Source organism: Rhamphochromis longiceps, linkage group LG14 (genome assembly GCF_057381845.1).
Source record: "Rhamphochromis longiceps isolate RC_006_pf linkage group LG14, R_longiceps_female_GT1.1, whole genome shotgun sequence".
Lineage (NCBI taxonomy): Eukaryota > Metazoa > Chordata > Actinopteri > Cichliformes > Cichlidae > Rhamphochromis > Rhamphochromis longiceps.
Genome location: NC_140570.1, coordinates 14341613 through 14367609, shown reverse-complemented (window position 1 = coordinate 14367609; position 25997 = coordinate 14341613). Strand labels below are relative to the sequence as shown.

Sequence of the window (25997 nt, the reverse complement as noted above, 5' to 3'; positions counted from 1 at the left end):
GAAGTAATAGAGGACCTGCAAAGGAATACATTGAATATTTTTAAGTTTAAAGATATTGCGCACTGTGTGTTCAGCTGTTGAAATTTAAAAAGCTAAAGTTGTTCTTTAATAATAATATTAGCTGGACTTTGAGCATTCTAAAAGAAATGAACAAGGACAGCCTTTATTTGGGTGACCTTTCTGCTTTACTACTTTATATATTTGACACGTCAGAGTGGAAAGCAACAGGAAAGAGCGGAGAGGGAAGGCGATGGCAGGTGTCACAGTCTGTGAGTCACACTGAAATCTGTAATTAATCCAGCATGCTTCAGCTCACAGGTTTGAATTTATTTAGAAATAAGAAGAGCTGTATTAAGAGAGCCAAGTATCATACATGCAGGTTCTCATTTTATTTCTAAATGAATGTGAAACTCTTTAAAGTTGGCCGGTTATATAGTTTTTTGATGTTTGAAAATTCCTACCCCAGTGCGCAAGACATCCTCGCTCGCACGCTAACGCACACGCAGAGACGATGCAGCCTTAGCGCCGCTTCCACAGATCCATCCACGACCAGCACGTTTTGTTGTTAATATAATCAGGGGAATTAGCGCTTACAAACCCTCCACTGTGCTCCTGACTCTACTGAGGGAAAATTGATTAAAAGTGTAATTAACATCATCCAACGAGGCCCGAAGAGCCTTTTATAAGACAGTGCAGAGGGATATGAGCGTTAATCTCATTCGCGCTATTGATTCTCACTCAGTATTGAGTGGGATGGAGTGGCTTTGGGGCATATTAGCAAAACACTGACGGCCATTCACTATGTAAATACACTGGAGGTGATTGCAGCTCAGTGAGATAAAGGTATTGGACCACATTCAGCTAAAAAGAAGAGATCAGATCGTGCAATTCCACACGATTTAATGCTTCATATGACAACTTTAGAAGATTTACAGCCTTTTTTTAATTCACAGATGTAACTTTTTTTTACCTGACATTGATGCTATGCCACTAAAGAGGTACCAAAACAATTTTTGCTTTTGCTTTGCTTCCTTTGCATGTAAGGAAGCCAGCATGTTCATCCAAATTGCTGGAAGCAGCTGCACATTGTGTGCTCATACTCTTTATTGCTATCTAAGTCACGAAATGGTTTCATTTAGAAGCCAAGCGATGGTAACTGCCAAACATACTGTACATGTAGCATGACCCCGCTGGAGAGGCCACAACACATGTGGACATGTTGCTGTTATGCAACTGCTGACTAAGCACAATGTTGTGGTCGATCTTCTATATTGTAATTATCCTTTGCACTTTTTTTTCCCTTCTTTGCTTAAAAATAAACAGCGTTGGGGAAATGTTTGAACCGAATGCTCGTATCCGATGTTGGTTCTTTAATTTAGTGTGGCCCCGTGTTAAAGTAGCCTGAGACTTTAAGGGATTTTTTTGTTTTTGTACTAAAACAAACAGCCGGACTGAGAGTTTACTGGGACGGGACAGCGTAGGTTAACATACCTGTTGAATGCGGTCTGTGTGCAAGAGGGCGAGAGGAATCCGCCAACAGGGTGTGGACACAGAAAATGTGACTGTGTTTACTCTGCTAATGACTAATGGTGTCAAGGTAATAACTTATCCAATTATAGCCTCTGATCCTCGTGTGGTTTTAACCTTTGACAGGGAGAGTGTATGACAGAGAGAGGAAGATAAGCAGTGACCTAATAAACTAACGCATACAGACAAAAAAGGCAACATATCCTTTAAAAAAAAAAACATGCGGAGCTCTTTGTATTGATATAAAATAAAATGTTTAAGAGAAGATCGGGGTGTTTTTGGATAAAACATGAACTAGAATCTCAACACTTTTTATGGTTTTCGGTGTGAACTCAAACACCCTGACTATCTTATCTCTAGCATTATCTTAAGCCACTGTTTGACTGCTGGAAAAAGAAATGTTTGTGTGTGTGCATGTGTGTGGCCATGACATGCTAAGGATGACCCCAAGAGTCAAAGACGGTGTGTCCTGTTTGGGACACACAGTGACTCGCTGCCTCTTTGTTTACGTGTGTGTGTTTTCACTGTTTATCTGTGGCGACCCTCAGGGAAGGGGTGGAGCCGCTGGGGAGAAATCCCCCTCCTGTTCGTAATCACCCTCTTGAGTGTGCTTACGCTGCTCCAAGAATACACGTTCTTGTGTAAAGAGTACAGAGTGGGTCTAATCGAGAGAGGTCAGAGGTCAGATTCAGAGCCAGGAGTGCTTCTTGCTGACAGAGACTTCGGTATGGCTGTTGTCTGCTGTTTGCTGCCGTTCTTTGTGGACTTTTTTTTTTTGTATTTTTTATGAACAAATGTGAAGAAATTCAACAGTGTCCGTTAATTTTTATGTTCTAAGGCTATCGTCCAGGGATGTCAAACTAATTTAACATCGTCAGCCTTAAGTTAGCCAGACCAGCGAAACACCCCTCTCTGTCAGTGTAAATACATTTAGCTGAATGCATAATCCCTGACATGTCTCAATATAAGAAAAAGAAGTGGGATTCTAAAGAACATCTCAGTTTTCGACATGATAAAGGTATAAAAAACATTCCATAGCAGATATAGTCGATACTGGGAAAACCAGGAACTTCTCTCTTGTCTTTCAATTATTTATCTATAACCTATTTATTTGCTGTAGTATGAATGGCAACCGAGGAGGTCTTTATCAATAGAATCAGAGCTGTAAATCAATTGAAAATACAATTAAAAGTTCAAATTCTGTGCCCTCCTTCACATTTTCCAAAGCTTTCCAATTGGAGTGATTCTGGCTCTTGGGCCTTATGTTTGGCACTTTAAACGGCGCTCTGGTGACTTTCCAAAGAGCCTTCCTGCTCAGTCTCAGTATCAGTCTCTCAGAGCGGAACCCCTACAGTCCCTCGAGTCTGTTTGCACCGATGTCTGATTGTTTCTGAATCACAATATTTTTGTGCCCTTTGAGGCCCTTTGAGAGCCCCTTTGTCTGTGCGCCCATGTGCGATCTACAAAAAAACGATCCAGATTCATGCACATGCATCTCTGGTACAGAGGGCAGAGTAGGGTATGACAGAGATTATAGTTTTGGGACCCTCACAGTTCACTTCTCTTTATTCATACTAGATCTGCTTCCTTCAACATAGCAGGAAAAACATTCCCCAACTTTTAACTTTAACTACTGGCCTTCCTTGTTAAATGAAGGCAAATCAAAAAAAATTCTCAAATACTAAAAAATAAATAAATAAATCATAAAAATGGATTCCATTTGGTGGTTATTATGTAATATGTCTCCCCTGGTCTGGATAACTGTAATGACTCCGGTTCAGCCCTGTAATGGGAGTCAGACTTCCAGGCCCTGTTGCCCTCCCACTGATTTTCTTGGCAGGTCATATTCATTTAATGCCTGAATTTAAGTCATACTTTAATGCTACCACAGAACTACATGAGTTACGATGCATCAATCACTCCTAGGTTATTGACACACAAGAGCTCTGCCTTGGTCCGGCCGACTTACTTAAGCTCCCTGTACTCCAGCGACTCAGTAGTGTCACATTTAGTATTATATCAGTTGCCAGAAGTAAGAACAATGACACAAATAATTATAGTCTGAAGCATACCTCATGATCTTTATTGTGACCGAGATGTTTATCTTAACTCTCTCAGGAGCCACGGCGGCTCTTGTGTTCCCCCAGTCAGGAATTCCCTTCATAAGCGGCGTATCGTGACCTGCGCCTTCCCAGAAGCAACTCTCTCCACCCCCCTGTCGCATTTCTAATAAATTCCTCTATCATCATTGTCATGTTGACACAGCAAAGGAAGGTAATATGTTAAACGTCCAAAGCGTGCCAAATATAACTCCATGTGTGATTGTTTCACAAAGAAAGCCTATTGTGTGTCCAGGGGAAGCACCACAGTCCCAGGGACTCTCATCTGATTCTTAAATATGACTTGCCCCACTCAAAGTGCACGGTCCCATATTTAGCCGTAGCAAAACTATTTATGTACAAATGCTGTACACGTAAGCCAGTATAGGTGCATTAAATAACACAAACTGATCACACAGCTGGAAGTTTCTCCTATTGGGAAAATGGTCAATCAACACAATGCTGATTTTATAATAGTTCGTTATGCTGGCTGTTTGTTTAATTAGCTTTCTCTCCACATAGTCGTTCCCACTTCCTGCCCACTACAAGCATTACTATGTAGAGTATTTACAGACGAGTATATTTATTCAGCAGTTGTTTGTGTTTTCTTTTTGTATTCATGAAGATGGATGCCTTACAGGATGAGTAATTACAACTTAATGACCGTGTGTATTTTCATGTATACGTCTCTTCTGCGTGTGCGGTGGTGCTATGACAATCATGTGTGTATGCTCATGCCTGTACAGTACAGCTACCTCACGTGACCTCTGCAACGCTTGCCTCGTGCTGTTATCGGCAACCTAGAAGAGACAAGTTAACACAAAGTGACTGACGCAACATTTTTACTATAAAACAAAGGACTGAAGCAAATTCTTTGATACGTATCTGCGGGGCTCTTTTGATTCAAGGGTTGATTTGAAAACTTCTGCTTAAGTCATAAAAATATTTTGTGTCTTACAGATATTCTACAAAGTCACCAGAGAGATTTTTCCTGGCCAGGAGCTGCTACTTTTCATGAAGGCTGAAGAGTATTCATGTGATACGATGGCTCCTGATATTCATGGTCGGCACCTCACGCATGCACAGACACAAATATTTTGGTTTTTTTCTCTCTCTGCTGTAAACATATCTCACAAATGTTTTTTTTTCTATGTTAATTCCCCCCCTCCCGCCCCGACACCTTGCACTACGCAGAGGAGAGGCAGTACCGCTGTGAGGATTGTGACCAGCACTTTGAGTCCCGAAACCAGCTGCTGGACCACCAGAAGAAGCCGTGTGGGATGCCCCCCTCCTCCTTCCTGAACCCAGGTTTGAATTTTCATTATTATTACTTTTTTTCTACCACCATAAAAATAGAGTTGTACAGAGTGTCGAGAAACATGTGTTGCTGAACTGGGACCAAGACACTAATGATCTAAGTGCTTTGTCTCTCATCGGAGCAACTGAAAATGAGATCATAGAGTAGTGCTCTGTGGAAAAGGTGAATCTGATCTACGCTTTAGCCATGAGGACGACTTTAAAACCTTCCACTTTCGAGTGAATGAAGCTTTTTTTGAGCTGCTTGTATAACTTCTTATGTAATCTAGGAGGCGACAATGACCTGAAAGCCCAAGAACCTCAAGACTTGCGACCCCTCCACATGTCCCAAGGACTACACGAATGTAAAGAGTGTGACCAGGTCTTCCCTGATGTTCAGAGGTAACTGGATGGACACATTTCATCCCATAATTTATTCGAGCAAGTGCTGACAAACAAACATGTGATTCAAGACAAATCCTTCCAATCTCATTGTCTTTTTTTCTTTTTTCTTTTCTGCAGCCTGGAGGCCCACAGCTTGTCCCACAGTGAGGAGAGAGAATATAAGTGTGACCAGTGTCCCAAGGCCTTCAACTGGAAATCGAACCTGATCCGACATCAGATGTCGCACGACAGTGGCAAGCACTACGAATGTGAAAACTGCTCAAAGGTAAAGTGATGACTGTTGAAGGGAATATTTCATGATTTGGGATGCAGATATTTGTGCACATGTGTCCCCTCTGCACATTTTTTTAGAAGCAGATAGTAACCCTCCCGTGTGTCTGTGTGGTTCCTCCCCCCAGCAGGTGTTCACAGACCCCAGTAACCTCCAAAGGCACATTCGCTCGCAGCACGTCGGGGCGCGTGCTCATGCCTGTTCTGAGTGTGGCAAGACGTTTGCAACGTCTTCAGGCCTCAAACAGCATAAGCACATCCACAGCAGTGTCAAGCCCTTCATGTGTAAGTCACTAAGACCCTACCTATGTAAGTCTACTCAGTACATTATAAGAATAACAGTAATGACATGCTTTGGCTTGCCTTCTAATGTGTTTTTTTTGGGGGGGGGAAATCACTTCATCCTTCTGCAGGTCTTTTTCTCCAGAACTAATCTTGTAATGTTCTACAGGGTTTACACGTGATAATATACTGCAGCGAAGCAAAGACGTTTCTTTAGAAAGGCCCATGCAGTCTGTTTTCTGCACCAAGCCTCGCACACTGCTGACATAATAATAACAGCATTTTAACGAGCATGTAATTCAGTTTGAATCGTTGAATCTTTGTCTAACCTTGATTTTGCTTGTAACTGTGATTTAATCTAATGTTTTGTTGACATACATCTTGCAGGCTTTTTTGTCTCGTGTCTTGGTTTCTTTATTTCTTGAGCACATACTTTCTTTTTTCTTATTTTTTGGGGTCCTCGCTAACTCCTGCAGGATCCAAAAACCTTTGACCTTTCACACTTTCACCACCTCACACAAGAGATCTGATCTCCATATCCCCTGAAGCATTATGACCTCCACCCTCTGCCCCTTTCCTCTTTCCCCTGTTTTATTTTTTATTGTTTTTTTGTTTTTTTAAGTGGGCTCATACAAATCTGTGCACATTAAATACATACTATCTTTTTCTTTTGTCATGAAAACACACAGACAAACACATATAAATAAATATCCATATACTTAAGCAGGAGTGACGGCATCTCCAGTGAAGACTTCAGATTTCCCTATCTCGTCTTTTGCCTCCAGAACACGCACCATTCCTCACAAATAGCAACCACATGTACAGCCCCTCTTCCCTGCGCTTCCTCTGAATTGGAGTCCATTTGCTATAATCAGCAGAAACTATGCAGGTTTAAAAACAACTAATAGCTGTCTAAAAAAAGAGAGAGAGACAAAGCAGCCTCCAACATGATGGCTGCCTGGGAGAAATCATATGCGAAGTGCCTTTTTGTGTGAGTGCTCTTGTAGGGTCTGTATGCATGTGCTTGTGTGTGCATACTAGTATTCGTGATTTAGTGCACGCAGTGTGTCAAGGATGCGTGCATACAAGCTTTTGTATGAACGGGAAGCACCCAGAGGTGCTGGGTTGTTAATTCCCACACTCAAGTGAACATTATTTATCTGCTGCACTTTTCACAGGAGCATGTTTATAATATTTTGTTTTTCAGTTTATTAAGCGCTGAAGAATACGCACATGTGGTGAATCCTGCCCCACAGTGTGAGTGTGATGCGTATGTTCTCAGGATGTAAATGTCACAAGAACTAAACTGAGTCAAAGGGCTTTTTTCTTCCAGTCTGCTCAGGCTATGTGGGCGTACTTGTATTTAAAAAAATATAGTCACAAGGAGAGATCATTAATAGCTCTTGTTCCTTCTTTTTTTGGCTAAAATTTAAAATTTCAAGCAAATTTAAAATACAAATTCTTTAGTGTTCTTTTAAACAGTTTAAAATGGCCTAACACACCCATGGTGATGATTAGGTAACGCTTAGAGAAACTGAGAAACTGCTGTTTCATGTCACAGTGCTAGACGTCAGCTTCATTGGTTAAATTGACTGAAAGGTCTGGGCTCAGGGAATTTTTTTTCTTCTCCTTCTCCTTCCTCTGCTGCTGCTTCTTCTTCTTCTTCTTCTTCATTAGCCTGGCTGTGTCCAAAAAAGCTTAGCCACAAATACCCTTATTTTAATTTATTTTTCTGGTTCCTGAAAATTCACCTTTTTTTTTCTTCTTTTTTTTAAATATAGGATTACATTCACTCCTGGCTTGAACTTTCCCATTTGGAGTTCCTCTGGGATGTTTATTCAAATGTGCTTCCAAAATGCTTTTTTTTCCTGTTCTCCCTCTCCATCTCCTTGAATTGCCTCTTGTGCACCTTGAGGCTGGAAAGCATCCAAAGTATGCAGAAGTGAAACCACAGTGTGAGCCTAACCACTTCCTTATCCTCGTTTAGAAGATCTAATAACAATATGAGCTAAATCAATCATCCAGAAATCCTTCTTACTGCTTTCCTAAAAGTGTAGGGTGAACACAAGCTGCAATCCACAAAATCCATAGTGTGGGAGGGGTGTGACAAAGAGGGACATCTTCTGCATGACAGAAGTTCAGAGACACAAAACTGAAAAGCACAACCAAAATAGCATATGATGGGTTACTATTCCCACTATTAAATCATCCATTTACAATAGAAATAGCTGACAGATTAATACTGACCAACAGATACCATCAGATGGTGGATTTTTTGTTGGGTGTTGTCATTGTACGTCTCCGGAGACAGACTGACTGACAGGCAGGCATAGAGAGTGTAGCTGTTGACTGTGGGAAGGTCAGTAAGCGCAGGATGACAGAGCCAACTATGGGGACAAGGTGAGGGGGCTGAGGGGGTGACTAGAGAGGCCCAGAGAGAGGGGGGGTGGGGGGGTGGGGGGGAAGCAGCAGAGGACGTGAGACCTGTCCCTGGGAACCGGACTGCAGGATAGGATTCATTCAACTCCACTTCCTTCTCAAACTTAAAATAGAGCCATTGTACTGAATGAGGCTGAGAATGTGTGTGCGTTTGTGTGTGTGTGTAGCTTTATGCCTGTGTGTGTCTGTGTGTGTGATTACAATTTCGTTGCGGTGTGTGTGGATATTTTGTGAATGTGACTGCATGTACACATGTGTGTCTCTGTGTGATTGTTTATGGACTCCCTGGGAGCGTCCCTGGAAGGACAATGGGGCTGGAGATGCCTGGGAATTTGGTTTGATGTGCAGCTGATGAGTGGCAGCGAGTGACTCACACCATCAACCAAATAGATTCTCTGACAATTCCAGGATCTGGACACACCTCTTCTTTTCTGTTCTGCTGGAACATTGTCAGAGTATTGATGGGAACACAAGTGTATCACTCATGCTGCATTTCCTCTGCCTTTGCTTCAGCCGGCCTGAAGCATAGAAATGTCATATTAAATTATGTAATTTTGGTGTGTATGTGCATGAGGAGTTGGGAGGGGTGGAGGGGTGGGGGTTCAGTTCATGTCAGAGGCTGATGCAATCTATGCTTGTCTCTGTTTCCCTACAGGTGAAGTCTGCCACAAGTCCTACACCCAGTTCTCTAACCTTTGCCGCCACAAACGCATGCACGCTGACTGCCGCACACAGATCAAATGTAAGGACTGTGGGCAAATGTTCAGCACCACCTCTTCCCTCAACAAGCACCGGCGCTTCTGTGAAGGGAAGAACCACTTCACAGCAGGAGGGCTGTTTGCCCAGGGTATGCCACTCCCTGGGGCCCCCGGCTTGGACAAATCAGCTCTTGCAATGGGTCACAGCAGTGCAGGACTTGCTGATTATTTTGGGGCTAGCCGACATCACAGCGGACTTACGTTCCCTGCTGCCCCAGCATTTCCTTTCAGCTTCCCTGGCCTGTTCCCCTCTGGACTTTATCACCGGCCGCCACTCATTCCTGCCACAACTTCTCCTGTCAGACAGCCATCCCACGCACCTGTTGCTGGACCTGGAGTAGAGCTGAGCAAGAGTCCTTTGCTGCCTCCAAGCCCTGGTGCTCAGGAGTCTCAAGAACTTCTCAAAGCTCTCCGCAAAGACGGCGGTTCACCTGGAAGTCAAATGCCAGTGTCAGACAGCCAGGGCTCATCCTATACCAAGCAAAAGAACAAGCAGAGTGACCAGTCTGAAAGCAGCGACCTGGATGATGTCAGCACACCCAGTGGAAGTGATCTAGAGAGCACGTCAGGCTCCGAGCTCGAAAGCGACATGGACAGTGAGAGGGAGAGGGGGGCTGCTCGAGAAAACGGAAAAGGTCCAAAGAGGAAGGCCAGTGAAGGAGGCCCTCAAAGCCCCGGCCTGATGGGCAGCAGCGCTGCTAAAGACTTTCCAGGCCCTTCCCTCATCCCGTCCCCGCTGGACGAACACACAGCTGTAACAGGAGCTGTGAATGACTCTATTAAGGCCATTGCCTCAATTGCCGAGAAGTATTTTGGCTCCACTGGGCTAGCTGGCCTACAGGACAAGAAGGTTGGGTCTCTTCCCTATCCTTCTATGTTTCCACTGCCTTTCTTCCCAGCGTTCTCCCCTCCGGTTTACCCCTTCCCAGACAGAGACCTCAGAACTGCAGGCCTGAAGGGGGAGCCACAATCACCTGCAGATGACTGCAAGAAGGCCCAAGGGAAGTCTTCATCCGAGTCCCCATTTGACCTCACCACCAAGCGAAAGGAGGAAAAGTTAGCATCCTTTGCATCTTCCAAACCAGAAATGGCCCAATCTATGGGTCAGGATCAGCCACTAGATTTGAGCCTTGGGGCCAGGGGCCGTGGGCGTAATCCAAGAGAGGAGGAGACGAAAAAGAATCCAAATTACGAAGAGGAGAAAGGAGTGGTGGAGATCCCAAAAGCAGACACTTCCTTACAACATGCTAGGCCCACCCCTTTCTTCATGGACCCCATCTATAGGTATTGTTATTACCAGTAACTCTCTAAGCCTTTATTTGGTTAAATAACAGTATTTAAAAAATGTAATTACTTCTATATGCTGCAAATGTGCATACAGATTTGCAAAGATTGTCAGTTATTTTGTAAAACTGAATATAATCTCACTGATAACCACTAAGAGCTAATAGAAATCTACTATTAGCAGGGTTGAGAAGAGGAGAATGAGCGATCCGTTTGAGACTCTGAAAGACAAGTACATGCGACCCGCTCCGGGCTTCCTTTTCCATCCACAGGTAGGTTTAAACTATGGCTTTCATAGGAATTGGGGAAATTTGGGAAAGGATGCATACCGGGTACAACATAAAGGATTAAATATTGCATTCTTACGAGTTCAGCAGCTCTTTACTCTTTTAGTTATTTAAGTTGATGATTTAGATGCCTATACTGCCCTAATTTATAAGGGTACGAGTTTCATCACAGCTGTCATGGGTCTTGCCATCAAACAATGGCACAATTCAAGCTTACAAGTCCACTCTTGGCCTCCTATGTACACAGCAGTGACAGCAACATGTAATTTAACCAACCAGTGCATATTATGATTCTTTCTACAAAGAGCTTTTATCCTTAATGGTTATCACAGACTGACCAGACTGGATTAATGAGGATTAGCATATGACTCTAGTTTTACCCAAGCTACTGCCTGTTAAGCCCGCTGCTGGCTCCCCGAAACAGATGTGTTTCGGAAAGAAAGGCCACTTTGTGACACATCTTCCTATAATATGTCTTTGATTACAATATAAAAAAAATGATATGCTCTTAAAGCAACGGTTTCTGCCCCTGGGTTTTGTGTGCCAGTATTTCCAGCGTGAGGCTCCATTTAACGGGTATGTGTCCATGCGTGCACACGGGTCTGTGTGTATGCATGTCGATGACATGTTGCATTGACGTTCATTTGTTCAATCTTCCCCCGCGGGTGAGAACGGTCTGCTGGAAAGTGAAAACACCACTTTCTCAGGCACATGATTTTTTTTCTCTCTTTTCTGGCTGTTTCAGGCCTGGTTTTTACAGGCTGTTTCATTTGTCTGATTTATGTCCCCTGTCCAGACTGCTGCATGGGTCCAGCCTGCAGCAGCCACATGGCCGTCCCACATGCCTTAATGAGGTGTCCTATCAGTAGAAACACTAACTGAGTGCTTAGGCCATCTTTATAACTTTATGATGTCTGGACACACAAATCATTCCCGCAAATACCAGACCAGGGTAGGTCTCAGCCAGACCAGGCGATGGGCTGTTCCACGTACTTTTGAGGAGGTTTGTTTTCAGTCACCTGAGTCACTCTTGAGCAATATATTAAAAGAGAGCTTGCAAAGCTGAGGGGGCTGGAAGTTCTTTCAACCTTTAGTGATTCAGCTTTTTATTTCCTGGCAGGAAATTTTACTGCTAGCCAATACTGGCTTAGATTACATACTGGAATTGAATTTGTACCCTTCTATAATGAGCTTATTGAACACCAGGAAGTGTTGGAAACTATAAGAGCCTCATATAATTCCAGCACCATAACTCCGTAGATAGGCAGCTCATTGCTCATTCAAAGTTAATTGCACCAAGGCCCATCATCCCTTCTGTACCCATGTGTGTCCAATCAAAAGCTGTTGATTCATGCGCCACTTTCTGGTTCTGACTGCTTTCTCTTTTCCTTCTCTTCCGCCCCTCAGTTTCATTTGCCAGATCAGAGAACTTGGGTAAGTTCCTCTCAAACATACAGTTTTGCCATGTGTCCGTACGTCAAGCAAACAAACCCTATCCCACAATTAATGCACGAGCTGCGAAACAGTTTGCAACTGACATCACCCAGCATTCGCATGGCTTTGGCCTGTCACACTCACACACTGACTCGACTGCTCAGAGACAATAAAAAGAAATTTCATATCAGTGTTTATAATGTTTAACATACTATGGTATGTGTATCCAAGCCTTTTTGATTTGTTTACATCTTTCGATCTTGATGTATCTTTACTTCTAACATGAAAGTGTTTCAGTGGGGATTTCCAACTGAGCTACACCCTTTCCATGCACCAGCCCTGAATATATGTTTGCTTATTTGGAGAATGAAGCAGACCTCTTGCAAATGGGCATGGGGGGAGGGGGGATGAGTGGAACGTGGGGTGGTGAGTGGTCTTTAGGGGTGCTGCTTTACATCACCAAGAGGGTAACAGTCTCTTTGGGACACTGGCGGGGGGAGCGGGAGGTTAGTTCCTCCCTCTAAACATCTGGTTCCCGATAAAGATCAACAAATGAGAATGCATCTCGCTAATTAGGGCCCTAACAGCATCACTGACATCTGAAGATAGCCAATCAACTGCTGGTCCCAGAGTGGTGCTACAGAAACAAGCAAGTTTACAGATGCATACACACTGCCCAGAGGGAGGGATAGGGGGGTTTTAGTAGGGGTGTGTGTCTGTATGTGTGTGTGTGTGGTTGAATGTACATGCGGGTAGATCAAAATGTCGAACATTTCGCACGCAATATTTCCAAGTGAGCCTGACTCGACATCCATAAAATCATTTCAGTGTTTGAAGTGTAACATGGAGCTGACTGATGGTCACTTGTCTATTGGACTGGACGTGTGAGTCATTTGCCGTGTCCCCGCACACAAGTTATTTGGCAAGGAAAATCTCCTTTTTGGAGCATTTAGTGAAAATTTTTTTAAATTGCAGCAACGGATTTAAAGAACAGTTGTGATGAGTTTTTTTTTTTATCATGTCAAGTAGTCAGTATGCAAAGAAAATATACCCCGCCATGTATATTTTTTCATATAAAAAGAGACGAGTCTTAACAGAGAGCAGCCGCATGAGTAGACTGAGGTGGGATCAGAATTCCCCAGTAGATGGAGCCAAGATGGAGTAGCTTTCAGCTCTAAAAATGTCTTATCGAACAGGTTCGATACTGCCGACAGCTTTAGGGGCCCTAATGTTCCCAGGAGTTATGGCTTCTCATTGAGCAGTGCAGACAAACTGAGCATTCATTCCAGTTTCTGAAAAGAGCCCAATGAAATACATTCAAAAGAAATATGAAAGCATTTCACCTCCCTCTTGCCTATCTTTCAGCCCGTCCCCCCCTTCTTTTCTCACTTCCTCGCCTTCTCTTTCTCTCTTCTCTCCCACTTGGTCTCTCTTTTGCCTTTGATTCATGGCGTGTAGCACTGGCATATTCATAATCAAACAGACCTGACACTCCACATCCTCCCTCAGTGGGAACGCCGACGGCTGCGGCAGGAACTTTACACTCGGCCGTCACTCCTAATCAGCCACTCCCAACACCCGACTCCACTGCCATCCATCAGCCATCAGTTCTTCTCTCTCCGGACTCTGTTTTGCCTTTTCTTACTTTCTTGTTTGCACGCTTTTTTTCCTCCCTCTTTGTCTCTCTTTCTTCCATTCCCCCTCCCCACCCCCCCTCCTCTATCATCTAGTCCTTCATCATGCTTCTTCTCCAATTCTCGTGCTCTGTTTCTTTTCCCTCAGTCTCCTCGATCTTGGCGTGAAGCCTGAGAGTGACAGGGGGTGAAAGCAGGAGATGGAATGTCAAAGTCGGAGCAGGGCTCTGGTGGAGGACCCGAATCACCATTGATTTGTTGCCTTATTGAAATAAGAAAGAGAAACAGGCTGAAAATTCAATACAGGCAAAATAATGCAAATGTGTGAGTCTGCTAAAAAAAAGAAAACTTTGTAAGGGTGTGTGTGTGTGTGTGCGTGTTTGTGTGTGTGTGCGTGTGCGTGTGCGTGTGCGTGTGTGTGTGTGTGTGTGTGTGTGTGTGTGTGTGTGTGTGAGATGGCCTGTCAAGCCCTGCGGCCTACTGAGACCCCTGCCCCTCCCTCTCCTCCTCCCTCTAGTTCTCCCTTCACTCCCCCTCCAGCCCCCCGCTCCTCCCCCATCCCGCCCCTCTCAGCACAGCGATATCATTATTACCCGTGTCTGGCCCTTGATCAGTAATGTCAACATCTTTCATATTGACGAATGTGCTGTCTGCCCACATTGTGCACAGAATGGTTTACAGCCCGGCAGTGGACATGAATCACTCCTCTGCCACACACACACACAAACACGCACACACAGACAGATACACACTAAGCATGTGCAATCACATGCAACGGACATGCCTGTAAGCACACACATTTTGCACACACACAAATACATTACAGGAACATTCCTCACTCTCTCACACAAATATATTTTCCGTTTTTTACACACACTGAAGGTAGTTAATCAACTACGACCACCATGCAGCTCATAGTTTCTCATTCATATACATACATGAGCGCACATACACACACGGATATCTCCCCGGAGAGTATCCGATGAAAGTAAAGGTTCAGCTTCATTAGCAGATTGGCTGCAGTCCTCCTATGTGCGTGTGCGTGTGTGTTTATCTGCCTACTGTACATGCATGTTTGGAACAGAACAAGCAATGGCTTAATTTAACATTCACAGCTGCACACCTGCTCGCCACTAGCCATGAATGGAAGCGAACTGGTTTTCATTTTTCGGCAAAGTTATGAATCAGTTTCCAGTGTTCTTGTCATGCACATACAGGAATTTGACCTTGTGATGTATGAATTATTCATGAGCGTCATAATGAGAATTCTCCTTCGGCACTTGTTTGACTTTTCAACTGTTTTTTGCCTGTAAACAAGACTCATTACTCAAACGATGTGAGCGAATCTATATAGAAAGTAGGTTCTCTATTAAGAAAAATCCATAACTCTTTGGCTTATGTGCTTAATGTAAAGAATGTGGGATTTCTGTGCTTCTTAGGTATTGTCAGTTTTTGCATTTTTATTGCATCTGGCAATCAGAAACCAAAACACGCTGAATGTGTTGTCTCAAAATCTTGTTTATGAAAAGTCAGTTTTCATTTCTTCTTAGCTGACATGGCCCCTCACTCTGTCCTTCCTTTTTCCTATCTCTTCAGATGACTGCAATCGAGAACATGGCAGAGAAGCTGGAAACGTTTGGCTCCTTGAAGCCAGAGCCTGGTGACCTGCTGCGCTCGGTTCCCTCCATGTTTGACTTCAGAGCTCCGCCCTCGGCGCTTCCCGACACGCTACTGCGCAAGGGAAAGGAGCGCTACACATGCAGGTAACTAAAGCCCCTAGTTTGGCTTGTATTTTTCACTTTTAAGTCAGTCATAAATTATTTTTTTAATAGTTTTTAGTAGTCTCTGCAGTTTTTCTTTCTTTTTCCTTTCTCAGAATATTTTCTTGTAAATCTTGTCTGAGACTGGTGTGCGTTTTGTGGGTAGTTTTTTGTTTTTATATGGTTGTGTTTTAGTAAGAACACATTGCAGTAAGAATTCCTGTTCTTTTTTTGGAAGCACTTAAAAATTGCAAAATGTTATGTACTCCTTTATAGATACTGTGGAAAAATATTCCCTCGCTCTGCCAACCTGACACGCCACCTGAGGACTCACACAGGAGAGCAACCGTATAGGTAAGAGCATTTTTTACGGGCTCCTCGTGTTTTTTTACTTTGCGATTGTATCCCTCAACCTATCCTTACTTAGCTCTAAAAGTCTGCAGGCACATAATTGTCCAGTCAAAAATCCGATTTGCACCATAGCCGATTAACACCCCATGAAAAAGAGCTGCTTTTCTCCCCTCACACATATGAGTGAAAGCAGGGCACACACTTTCACACAGTGTACTCTGAGCCACACATACAGACAGCACAACTCATTTGTTAACAGCATGTGGATGTTTTCCCAGGGATTTCTTATCTACAGTTAGAACAGAGTTTATGTGTGTTTTCTTATGCCATTAAAGGCCTGGAATAATTATACTACTGCTAAACAATTTGCCTGATGAAAAATGGCGTCCATCGCCTGGGTGAAAGGGGAGGTTTGGGGGGATTTGGGTTGTTGAGGAGCACAGGCAGATGTCCACACCCGGCAGCTGTGGTCACAGAGTGATCTACAACAACTTTGGCTACTCCAAATAGAGGCTTACATCCCATCTAAACAGTTATTCCCATCTTATTCCAGAAATCGTGGTTAAAAAAATAGTAATTTTAGCTCTTAGTGATTATTTTTTTTCCATTTTGGAAGCTTTGTTTAAAGGCTCCCCTTTCTGCTCCTATCAGCCCAGCAGATTTTTCCAGGTGCATCTGAAGTACTAGTTACAATACAACAGTGGTCCAGTACCCATGCAAAAATTAATTCTGAAGACTTACTACATTTGGATGCCTCGGTGCTTGGCTTTGTAGTTACTAAGGTAGAGGAATTTTGGCCCAAAGTTCGGAAGGGGCCTGCTGACCACAGGGGAGAGAGAAAGACAGATGCAGGCCTCTACTGCCCCAGCCTGATAGCCTGCACTCTACATGCTGGCATGCCATTAAAGATCACCGCCTTTTATTGTAATTTTTTGTGGAGATAACCGGGGGGGAGGGTTCCTGAGGGACAGCCAATCGAGCGAGCTAATTCCACAAGAAGAAAAGATGTAATCTTCTCGTATAATTTTGCATGAAGAAACTTGGCAGGAGCTCCTAATTTTTGCAGGGCTCAAACCAAATCTGTTGCGTGCTTATTTTGTGAGAGAAGAATGCAATTTTATTGCGCTGGCTGGAGATAAGAGGCAGAGCTGTTTCACCTTAAACAAGCTCCTCCATCATGTCTGGGACTGTGGGACTGCTGGGACTGTCTGTATGAGCATGTGTGTGTGTGTGTGTGTGTGTGTGTGTGTGTGTGTGTGTGTGTGTGTGTGTGTGTGTGTGTGTGTGTGTGGTGTCCTACATTATGTATCCCATTATGTTTCCCCACATAACAAACCGCAGGTTCCTGATTCATTATGCAGTACAGTTGTATTTATGACCAGCGGCATGTGCGTTTTGATGTTTTCTTCATTTAATTACTGAGCTAAACGAAAGGCATTTACTTTCTTTCTGCAGGTGTAAGTACTGTGACCGCTCCTTCAGCATCTCCTCCAACCTACAGCGTCACATTCGCAACATCCACAACAAGGAGAAGCCGTTTAAGTGCCACCTGTGCGACCGCTGCTTCGGTCAGCAGACAAACCTGGATCGCCACCTCAAAAAGCACGAGAACGGCAATCTGTCAGGTGTGCAGCAAGTTTTGTAGACCGTGGACATATATATATATATATATATATATATATATATATATATATATATTGTAATAAGATACAATAATCAAGCTACTTTTTCTTTTTTTTCTTTCCGTATTATCAGAGAAAATGAGAGCAGCATTTGCTGACTCCTTAGATTCATCAATCATTCCACTGCATAGCATAAAACAAAATATACTCCTGATCGAGAGAATCTCAGAGGCTGAGAAATTAAATTATATAAATCTGTCATCGACCTCTGCAACAACAGCACAAAATATTTTTGAATGAGCTGCTTTCATCAGCAGCACAGCTCACAGCTTATGGGTTGAGAGGTTGCATCACTCTGACTCTGAATCAGCAGAACGAGCAGTGACACCTGGCCAGGAGCCGACAGCAGCGGGCCTAAGAGGAGGTCGCCACTTAATCAGACACAATGAGCAATCCATCAAATGCAAATCAATTATCTGTCAAGCTTTCCTTTTTTCGGCATTAAATAATATATTCCCCCCACTCAACACAAAACACAAACACTATGGACTAATAATACTTTGTAGAAAAATTCTTTCTCCACAGTTTATATAATAAAACCATAGCGTCTTAAGCTTTCGGCTTTTGTATCATTACTAGCATTCAGTGGGGCCAAGTATACTCAGATGTCACATAAATTTATTTTAAACTGTCTTAAGGTCTCAAAAAATGACAAATAGAGTGAAGAATCCATATCCATTCATACAAGCACTTTCTTTTTCTATACAAAGTGCGACTTGGGGTTCAGTAACTTGCCCATGGATACAGCCAGGGATCAAACCCCCATCCTTCTAAAGCACGATTCATATTTTCCTCAGTGATGTAATGTAGATACAGATACAGATGTCACACTGACAGACTGACAAACAAAACATGTCTTTTACGGCATACTTTCATCCTTAAAACAGTTTGGGGGCATCAAGTTCAAACACATGATGACTGGAATGTATTTTCTTTCTATAGGAACTGCAATGTCGTCCCCACAGTCTGAACTGGACAGCAGCAGCGCCATACTGGATGACAAAGAGGACTCTTATTTCAACGAAATAAGAAATTTTATCAGCAACACAAGCCAGAACCAGACATCACCGGACCCCTCAGAGGAAGGGTGAGAGCAGCTTTATGTGGTGATACGTGCCCGTCTTTCCTCCTATTTCTACTTCTACAAGGAGATGGTTGTTTCTTGGCCTGGAGGGCCCGAGCTGATTCAAAAATAAATAATTAAAAGATAGGGAAAAAACAGATGAAGGGTGATCTTTTGAAAAGATACTGGTAAATCTACATTAGATTGAATATGTATTAACTGTGTGGGATTTACACACACACACAAAATATATATACAATAATGTGTCGACCACTATCCACCATTTTTAGACATCCAATTTCATACCTTCCAGCCAGGCTTTGTTAATAACAATCGCATCATTTTGGGGGGTCTGGAGTAAAGAACTCTTATCTGCGATGACATTTAAGATTTGGAAAAGTGAGCAAGCTCTTTAAATCAATTGCCTCTTGACCACATGTAGGAAAAGATATCAATATACATGCAACTTCATCTGGGCTTTATGCAAACAAATTCTTGTAGCTGTGATCAGATCGGATAACAGTTGCGAGGTCTACTCTGGTCCCTGAGTTTGTTTTCACGCGCCCCATGTTGGTTTGATCACTGGAGGCCCGATAGAGATCTCGCAGACTAGCTCGTGATTGAGCAGAAGGCCTGTGAGAGCAGGGCCGAGCGGTAGAGTGTCAGAGGGACGGGAGGCAGGAGGGGTAGTGCAGCAGTTAGAGGACCACATCTGGAACCAACATGTCTGCCTACAGGAAGAGGGTAGAGGGGGTGGGGTCAAAGGGTCGGCTTGTGTTTCCTTTCAAAGTGCTGCACTGCTGACTGCTTCTGATAGATACTTTATCCCCAGCAAATTACCACGTTTGAAAGCGTAATTAGCGAATCTGTTTTCTTAATCACAGAGTTCTCACTCCCTCTTTTGGAGCTAGTTCTTCCTTGCAGCCCTGAATACCACCTGAACTCTCCACTCTGACGAGAACACTGCTGACGGTACAACATTATCAGTTCCTGAAATCTGAGACAAAACGACGCAAATCCTTTTTGTGCTAAAATCGAATACGGTGTAATTACCTCTCTCCCCCTCTCAAACGTATCCCTTTTAAATCCAGTGCGGCTATGCTGTTTATAAGCATTCTATAATTATGTGGTGTTGTGCTTGATGTGTTGTGTTTCCTATGAATCTCCTTCTCCCCCGTTCAATTTTCAGTCCCCTTCTCTGAATCCTTTGTGCAAGAAATGGCATATTTGGGAGCTGACGAAAGATGTCCCAGAGTGTAATTAGTGAATCAGTCTTAATGTGGTTCCAGATGATTTACCAAATGGCGGTTTCCTGTGGCACTGAAACAGAGGGACAGATTAAGACTCAGGCAGTTTGGATAGCTGGCCTTTTCCCTCTCCACAGGGATAGAGGAATGGGCTGGTTGGCAGCGCTCTCATAACTCTCCCACCAAATGGGGCTGTCAGCTAAATATTTTGCCTATTAGATGAATACGAGATAGTAGGGAAAATAAACAAGGAGAGAGGCAGAGCACTCCATTTAAGTGCTGCAATGATCAACCCAGTGCTGCTGTGCCCAAAGGGGCCTCAAAGCCTTGATGACAAATGGGATTCCGGCTCTGCTCAATTCCAGCTGCCCTGTTCTGCCTCACATCAGTTCATCTACAAACACTGGAAGAATTCCTTAATCACACTGCATATTTTCTCAAAAACAGAATGAGTATATGAATAACATAATTCAGCCAACAGGGTGGATGTTTCATTTCTTCAACCTTAAATGCCTACTGCGTTGAACAAGCCTCATGAACTAATGTTCCTGATCTGCAGGCTAAATGGCGGTCCATTTGAAGAAGAAAAGCCACTGATGGCCAGCCATAGGTCACATGACCTGGAAGATGAGGAAGCGGAAGAGTTAGGTGCGGATGAAGAAGAAGGGGAGGAGCCTAGCAACACCCCTGAAAAATCAGAAAGCAAGGTGCTCCAAAGCGACCTCGATGATCCCATCATACAAGACGAAATGGACTTGAGTGAGCCAAATGACTTGAATCTCAGCTGTAAAACTTCTCCAAGGAGGTAATTTGACACAAGGTTGCAGCTCCAAAACAAAATGCATCACTTTAAATACGATGCTTTGAAGTCAAAAGTATCCTGGCAGCTTTTAACTGATGTTTGCCATGACTTTCAGGTATAAAGACGAGGAGGAGCAGAGCAGCTACTCAGCCTTGGATCACATCCATCGCTTTACTGAAATGCGCAAGCTGGACGAGAGCGAACTGAGTGACGGAGATGGGGATGGGGATGAGGAGGACGGCTCATTTGGTTCCCCATCTCTGACTGAGGCAGTCAAACAGCCGCTCTTTAGGAAATCAAAGTCTCAGGTAGATAAAGATGCGCGCGCGCGCACACACACACACACACACACGCGCGCGCGCGCGTACGCTTAGATACAGACAATCCATATACACGATTATCTGCAGTGTACTTAATGTTTTTTATGTAAATAATATAGTAAATTGTAATCCACCCCTTACTCCTTCAGGCTTATGCCATGATGCTGTCCCTGGCTGAAAAGGACACTCTTCACCCAGCTACCCACACCCCAGCCACCATGTGGCACAGTCTGGCACGGGCTGCCGCTGAATCCAGTGCCATCCAATCCCTCAGCCATGTATGATGACACCTCTTTGCACCTACCTTTTCAGCTCTCAACCCGACCCTGATCCACCTATGGCACTGGCAGTCCACTGCAGGGGCTATTTTGCAGGAATCCCTGATTGTCCACAGAGTGACTGCTGAGCAGGAACCACAGCCCACCCGACTGCTGAGTGAGGCGCCTTACCCCCAAAACACGGCAACTGCCCATGCAAAATCCATCCCAACCCAAGCCCCCCCCCAAAAAAAATATTCCTCCAGCAGATAGAGAGCAAAAATGTCCCTCTGAGACCCTAAAATTGATTTGTTACATTGACACCAACCAGGATGTGGTGAAAATAATAATGCTAAAGTAATAATAGCCGTATTTATTCTTCTGAATTTCTATGTTTTGCACAGCAAAGGCAGCTGAAAGTTGTGGGAAGTGGATATGCTGATTTGTCGTCACTCGACTGAATTTTCTGGCCGGCACATACAAAGCAAGAAGAACATTTTACACCGAGAGTAACGCTGGTGGCGTCTAAGACAGCTGGTTTCAGCCTAGCATGTTTCACAGTGTGTAAAGCATAAGAACCAGAACGAGAATTCCCTTTGAACCCCCGGAGAGATCAACAGGTGTTTCCCATGAATACATGATGATAAAACATTAAAAGGTCGGGCGAGCAACCTCGGTTCAGATGAAAATCGTTCCATGTAAGGATAGCACTGGCGGTGCTTTAATATCACTGAACTGAACTGAAGTACAAACATAAGATAGCGATTGCTCAACTAAAATCAGGCCAGTCTCCCATCTGCATCTTTCATAGCTGTGTGTGTCTGCACAATCATAGCACTGTACACAAGTGTCTGACAACTGTTGTCCACTGCACTCCATCCTGCCCACCTGCGATGTCTGTGAAAGGATATAAATAGATTGTCTGTTTAGTGGAAGAGAAGAAAACACGACGATTTTTTTGCTTTGTTTTGTTTTGTTTAATTTACTGAAATAAGTATCCAGTGCTGAAGTTAACTGTTGTTCTGTCGAGGACATAAGTCTTTTTCAAAGCCCTTGAATCCATCCTAGTACACCAACAATACCACTAAATAGCCCGAATGCTAGTTGTTAGCTACTCCATGCTTGTGTGTCTTTCATTTTTAGACAATCACGATTTTGTTTTTCATTTTGGTTTCTGTTGGTGTTGTTGTTGTTATTTGCTGTTGTATTTTGAGAATTGTATTTATTTCTTGGCAAACTGTAGTTTGTTTACTGAATAGCACTGCTCTTAGCCCGGGCAAGGGGGAGATTCCCAGCCGGGCCAATCCCACAGTTCAATGGGGTTTGTAGATTACATTTGAGGGCCGGATAGTATTAAAACATACAATTCACTCCTTATTCTACTAATGAAATCAGTTGATGAATAGATATTACTTAGGGGTTTTTTCTATGACAATTTATTGATTCAAATGTAAAAAAAAAAAAAAAAAAGAAAGAAAAGAAAAGAAAAGAAAAAAAAGAAAAACAGTATAAGGAATTAATAATAAAAAAGCCAGGTATAATTTCTTCATAAGCGCATGATTGGTCTGATAAGATCTGTATCTGACATTTTCTACGGTTGTCTGCAAGCTTGTGTGATGTTCGGTTCATGTTAATCCCTTGTGCCAAACTTATGATAAATAACAGATTAATTTCATTTATTTTCCCGTTTTGAGGGACCAGATTTTTCTTTTTTTTTTTTTTGGTTTGTTTATTTGTTTTTTGTCGTTGTTTTTGTTTATAATCGACTTTAAAAAGTAATCAGCAAGTTGAGGTACTTTGTTTTAATGCTTTCTACAATGTAACTGTTATGCATTTCAATTCAATACTGTGGGAGGAACAACTAAGAAATAAAGGACTACAATGTGGATTGACATGTTTTCGTTTCTCTCTTTATTACTCCAGAAAATAATTTTACTCGCTCTTTGTCCGTCCATCTCCCTCGCGCCTCCTCACTCCATACAGTCCTTCTGGCTGCCCATCATTTTGACCCACGTCAAAATTTATACTAAGAGACAAGAGTCAGAACACCACCTGGCGCTTTCTTCTGGCGCTCCCATGGCCTCCAAGAGCGAGGGAGAGTCTGAACTCTGGTCCTCTTTTTTTTTTTTTTGAGGCCTTGGCTCACAAAGTGACGGAGATGCAGAGAAAAGGCTGGAGAGGGCTTGAATGTGGTAGTGGGAGCGGAGGCAGGAATGTGTCCTCTCTATTTGTGTCCGTTTGTGGGGCATGATGGATGAGGTGGGTAGATGTGATGACCTGGCTCATCGCTCAAACACTCAATAAGAGTCCCATCCTGCAGCAGGCCTCCCCATCCAGCACCCCCCTGCCCCCGTCACTGCTTGCTGCCAGCCAACGTGGGCGGACATTGTGGCTGGGAGGGTTGGAGGTTTAGTGGCCCCATTGTCCAGCGAGTAGCTCAAGTGGGGGGTTGGAGAATTGGGCATGACAGTGAAGATGGCTGGCGCTGACACTCTACATTTACAGTGCTCTTGGCACCCTAATGGATGGGTTGTTTTTCTAAGGCCCATCGTCAGCCCTCTGGGCTCTGTGGGGTGCCCAACTTTGACGAGGTCATAGTGGGTCACGCTGCATTGATGAGGTCAGTATGGGTCGTCCAGCTTTGATGAGGTCAGCGGTAGTGATCTTGCAAGCTAGGAACATAATGAAGTGACATGATATTGGTCTTGAGTATGGGTTGTGCCATCTGCACTATTGGGGACTCATTCAAGCTTATCTGACAACGGAAGTTTGTCAGCAACCAGAACACATTTGTATCTGCTGATCCAATTAAAAAAAAAGAAACTTTGAATCATTTGGAAACTGAAAAACTGACTGAGTCAGAAAATATGAATATTTACAGCTTTTTACTCACTTCTGCCAAAACCACCACCATAAGGTTAGTGAAAGTCAACCAAAGCAGTCAAGTTGTTGGCCTCAAAGCCAAAATAATGACCTGAATAAAACTATAAAGCTCTCTGGAGCTCACGGGGAACTTCAGAGCAGGATTTGAATTCTGTCTGCTTACACTTACAAAACATTTCTTTTACATTGTTCATAGTCACTGGTATCCTTTCTTAAAACAGCTTTTGTGTGCCCCCTTCACATCACCCTGGTGTTATATATGCTGCTGAAATGGCAGATATCGCATAAAAAAAAGCAATGTCTTAAGAGGCTTACTAATTAGTTACTAAGAGACTTACTAAGTGAATTAAAAATATATATGCATCAAGTTCAGAGATAATTCCAATCAATTTGCATGAGTTCAGAAAGGCAATGATGCACACTTCTGCAGGTGCAATAGAGGAAACTGCTAAACAACAGTTACACCTTGACTGCATCTGGCAACTAACTTTGCTGCAGCATTAAGCCACCAGAACCTCAGAGGTCTTGCCCCCGCTGCTATTCAAATTGCCCATGTAATTACATCACCTACATAAAAAGTTCCCCTAGACAAAAGTCCAAAGGCACTGGCTCTGGAAAGAGCACCAAAATATTATGAATGGACAGCACAGTGTATAGTTCCATTGTTCGTGGGCAGCGGAGTGACACAAGGGTGTGTTTGGCACTGGCGTGTGCACTGGTTTGATCAGTGTTGATTGGAACATGCCAGTGTCACCCATGTGTCCACTCACACTTAATCAACACACTGGGACGAGCCGCTGCCGTCATTAACCCACACCTTCTCATAAAGGGCTCAGTGTGTATCCGTGTGTGGCTGGCAAGGCCCTGGATGAATGTGTGTGTAAGTGTGTGTTTAAACAGCTAAGGAAGTGAGACAGAAGAGTGTACATTAGTCACTGCAATCAGTTTTAGTTAAATGTGAGAAGTGTGTGTGTTTCTGTTTCGCAGGGTTTAGGCCCTTAAGGTGCTGTGCCACTACAGTGTGTGTGTAGTCTGGTGGGCACTCTGTGGGCAGTGCTTCGTGGGGCTCAGAGCCACTCAGCTAATGGGGCATCTGGCACAGCCTCAGAATCCATCAGGCCTCATTACAGCTCCTGTTCAGCCACCGTCCTCTTTTTACCCCCTCCTATCTTCCCCTCCTTCTTTCGCTCCTCACCCTCAACCCTTTTTTCCTTTCCTTTTCCACCCGTCCATGCAGTCAGCCCCGTGTGGTGTGCAGTTGCCCTGCTCCGCTTGCTGGAACATACATCACACCCTCAGAGAGAGAGAGCGAGAGAGAGAGACCATCACAGCTGGCAGCTCTCACATTGATTGACTTGGCACCCATGCTGACTCAGACACCAAGGGAAACATTGCAGAGAAGGAGACACGGAGGGGTGTGGGAGTGTATCCTTCAGGGAGGAATGAGGGGCTGGTATGGAGGGACACTAAAGCTAACAGCTGGCCAAAGTGTGTTTCTGAGTGTGTGCTTGTGTGTGTGTTTGAGTGGGGAGACACCGCAAACCACCTCATCAACTTTCTGTTGTGTTTACAGTTACGGTAGCGCGTCCTCTGTCTATGTCCCATGTGTGTACAGGACAACCAAACCAATTCCTCACTACTTGTTCTTCTTCTTCTCTCTTGGAAAGCAGCAGAGTTTAAGGTTGTGGTTTCATTACGCTGTTCGTTTTTCTCCCTGGAGGCTACAGGCCATTAGTGTTATTGATGGACACTCAGTAGAGTCCCGAGGAACAGACCGAGACAAAGCAGCCCAGCCGTGCACATGGTTTTAATATGACGAGTCTAATCAGGATAGGCGTGGTGGCAGAACCACTTGAGGCCTGCTATTGAAATCATCTCCTCTCCTGCTCATGGATTAGATTAGAGGCTATCGGCTCC

At 43.8% G+C, this 25997-nt stretch overlaps 1 protein-coding gene across 13 annotated transcripts in view; it reads left to right on the top strand.

Moving 5' to 3' along the window:
- Nucleotides 1-22954, top strand: part of mecom (MDS1 and EVI1 complex locus) — a 127283-nt gene extending 104329 nt beyond the window's left edge. For 2 of the 13 annotated variants that reach the window (XM_085379280.1, XM_085379292.1), the window contains 15 exons: nt 4587-4689; nt 4821-4934; nt 5213-5324; nt 5445-5592; nt 5726-5906; nt 8974-10360; nt 10542-10632; nt 12055-12081; nt 15312-15478; nt 15752-15829; nt 17282-17451; nt 18451-18595; nt 20378-20623; nt 20736-20928; nt 21090-22954. In XM_085379280.1, coding sequence (XP_085235406.1) covers nt 4587-4689; nt 4821-4934; nt 5213-5324; nt 5445-5592; nt 5726-5906; nt 8974-10360; nt 10542-10632; nt 12055-12081; nt 15312-15478; nt 15752-15829; nt 17282-17451; nt 18451-18595; nt 20378-20623; nt 20736-20928; nt 21090-21224 — 3297 coding nt within the window. In that variant the 3' untranslated portion in view covers nt 21225-22954. The remainder of the gene's footprint in view (nt 1-4586; nt 4690-4820; nt 4935-5212; nt 5325-5444; nt 5593-5725; nt 5907-8973; nt 10361-10541; nt 10633-12054; nt 12082-15311; nt 15479-15751; nt 15830-17281; nt 17452-18450; nt 18596-20377; nt 20624-20735; nt 20929-21089) is intronic. The other 11 variants (XM_085379287.1, XM_085379284.1, XM_085379281.1 and 8 more) reach the window with 11 other exon arrangements.
- Nucleotides 22955-25997: the final 3043 nt, after the last annotated feature.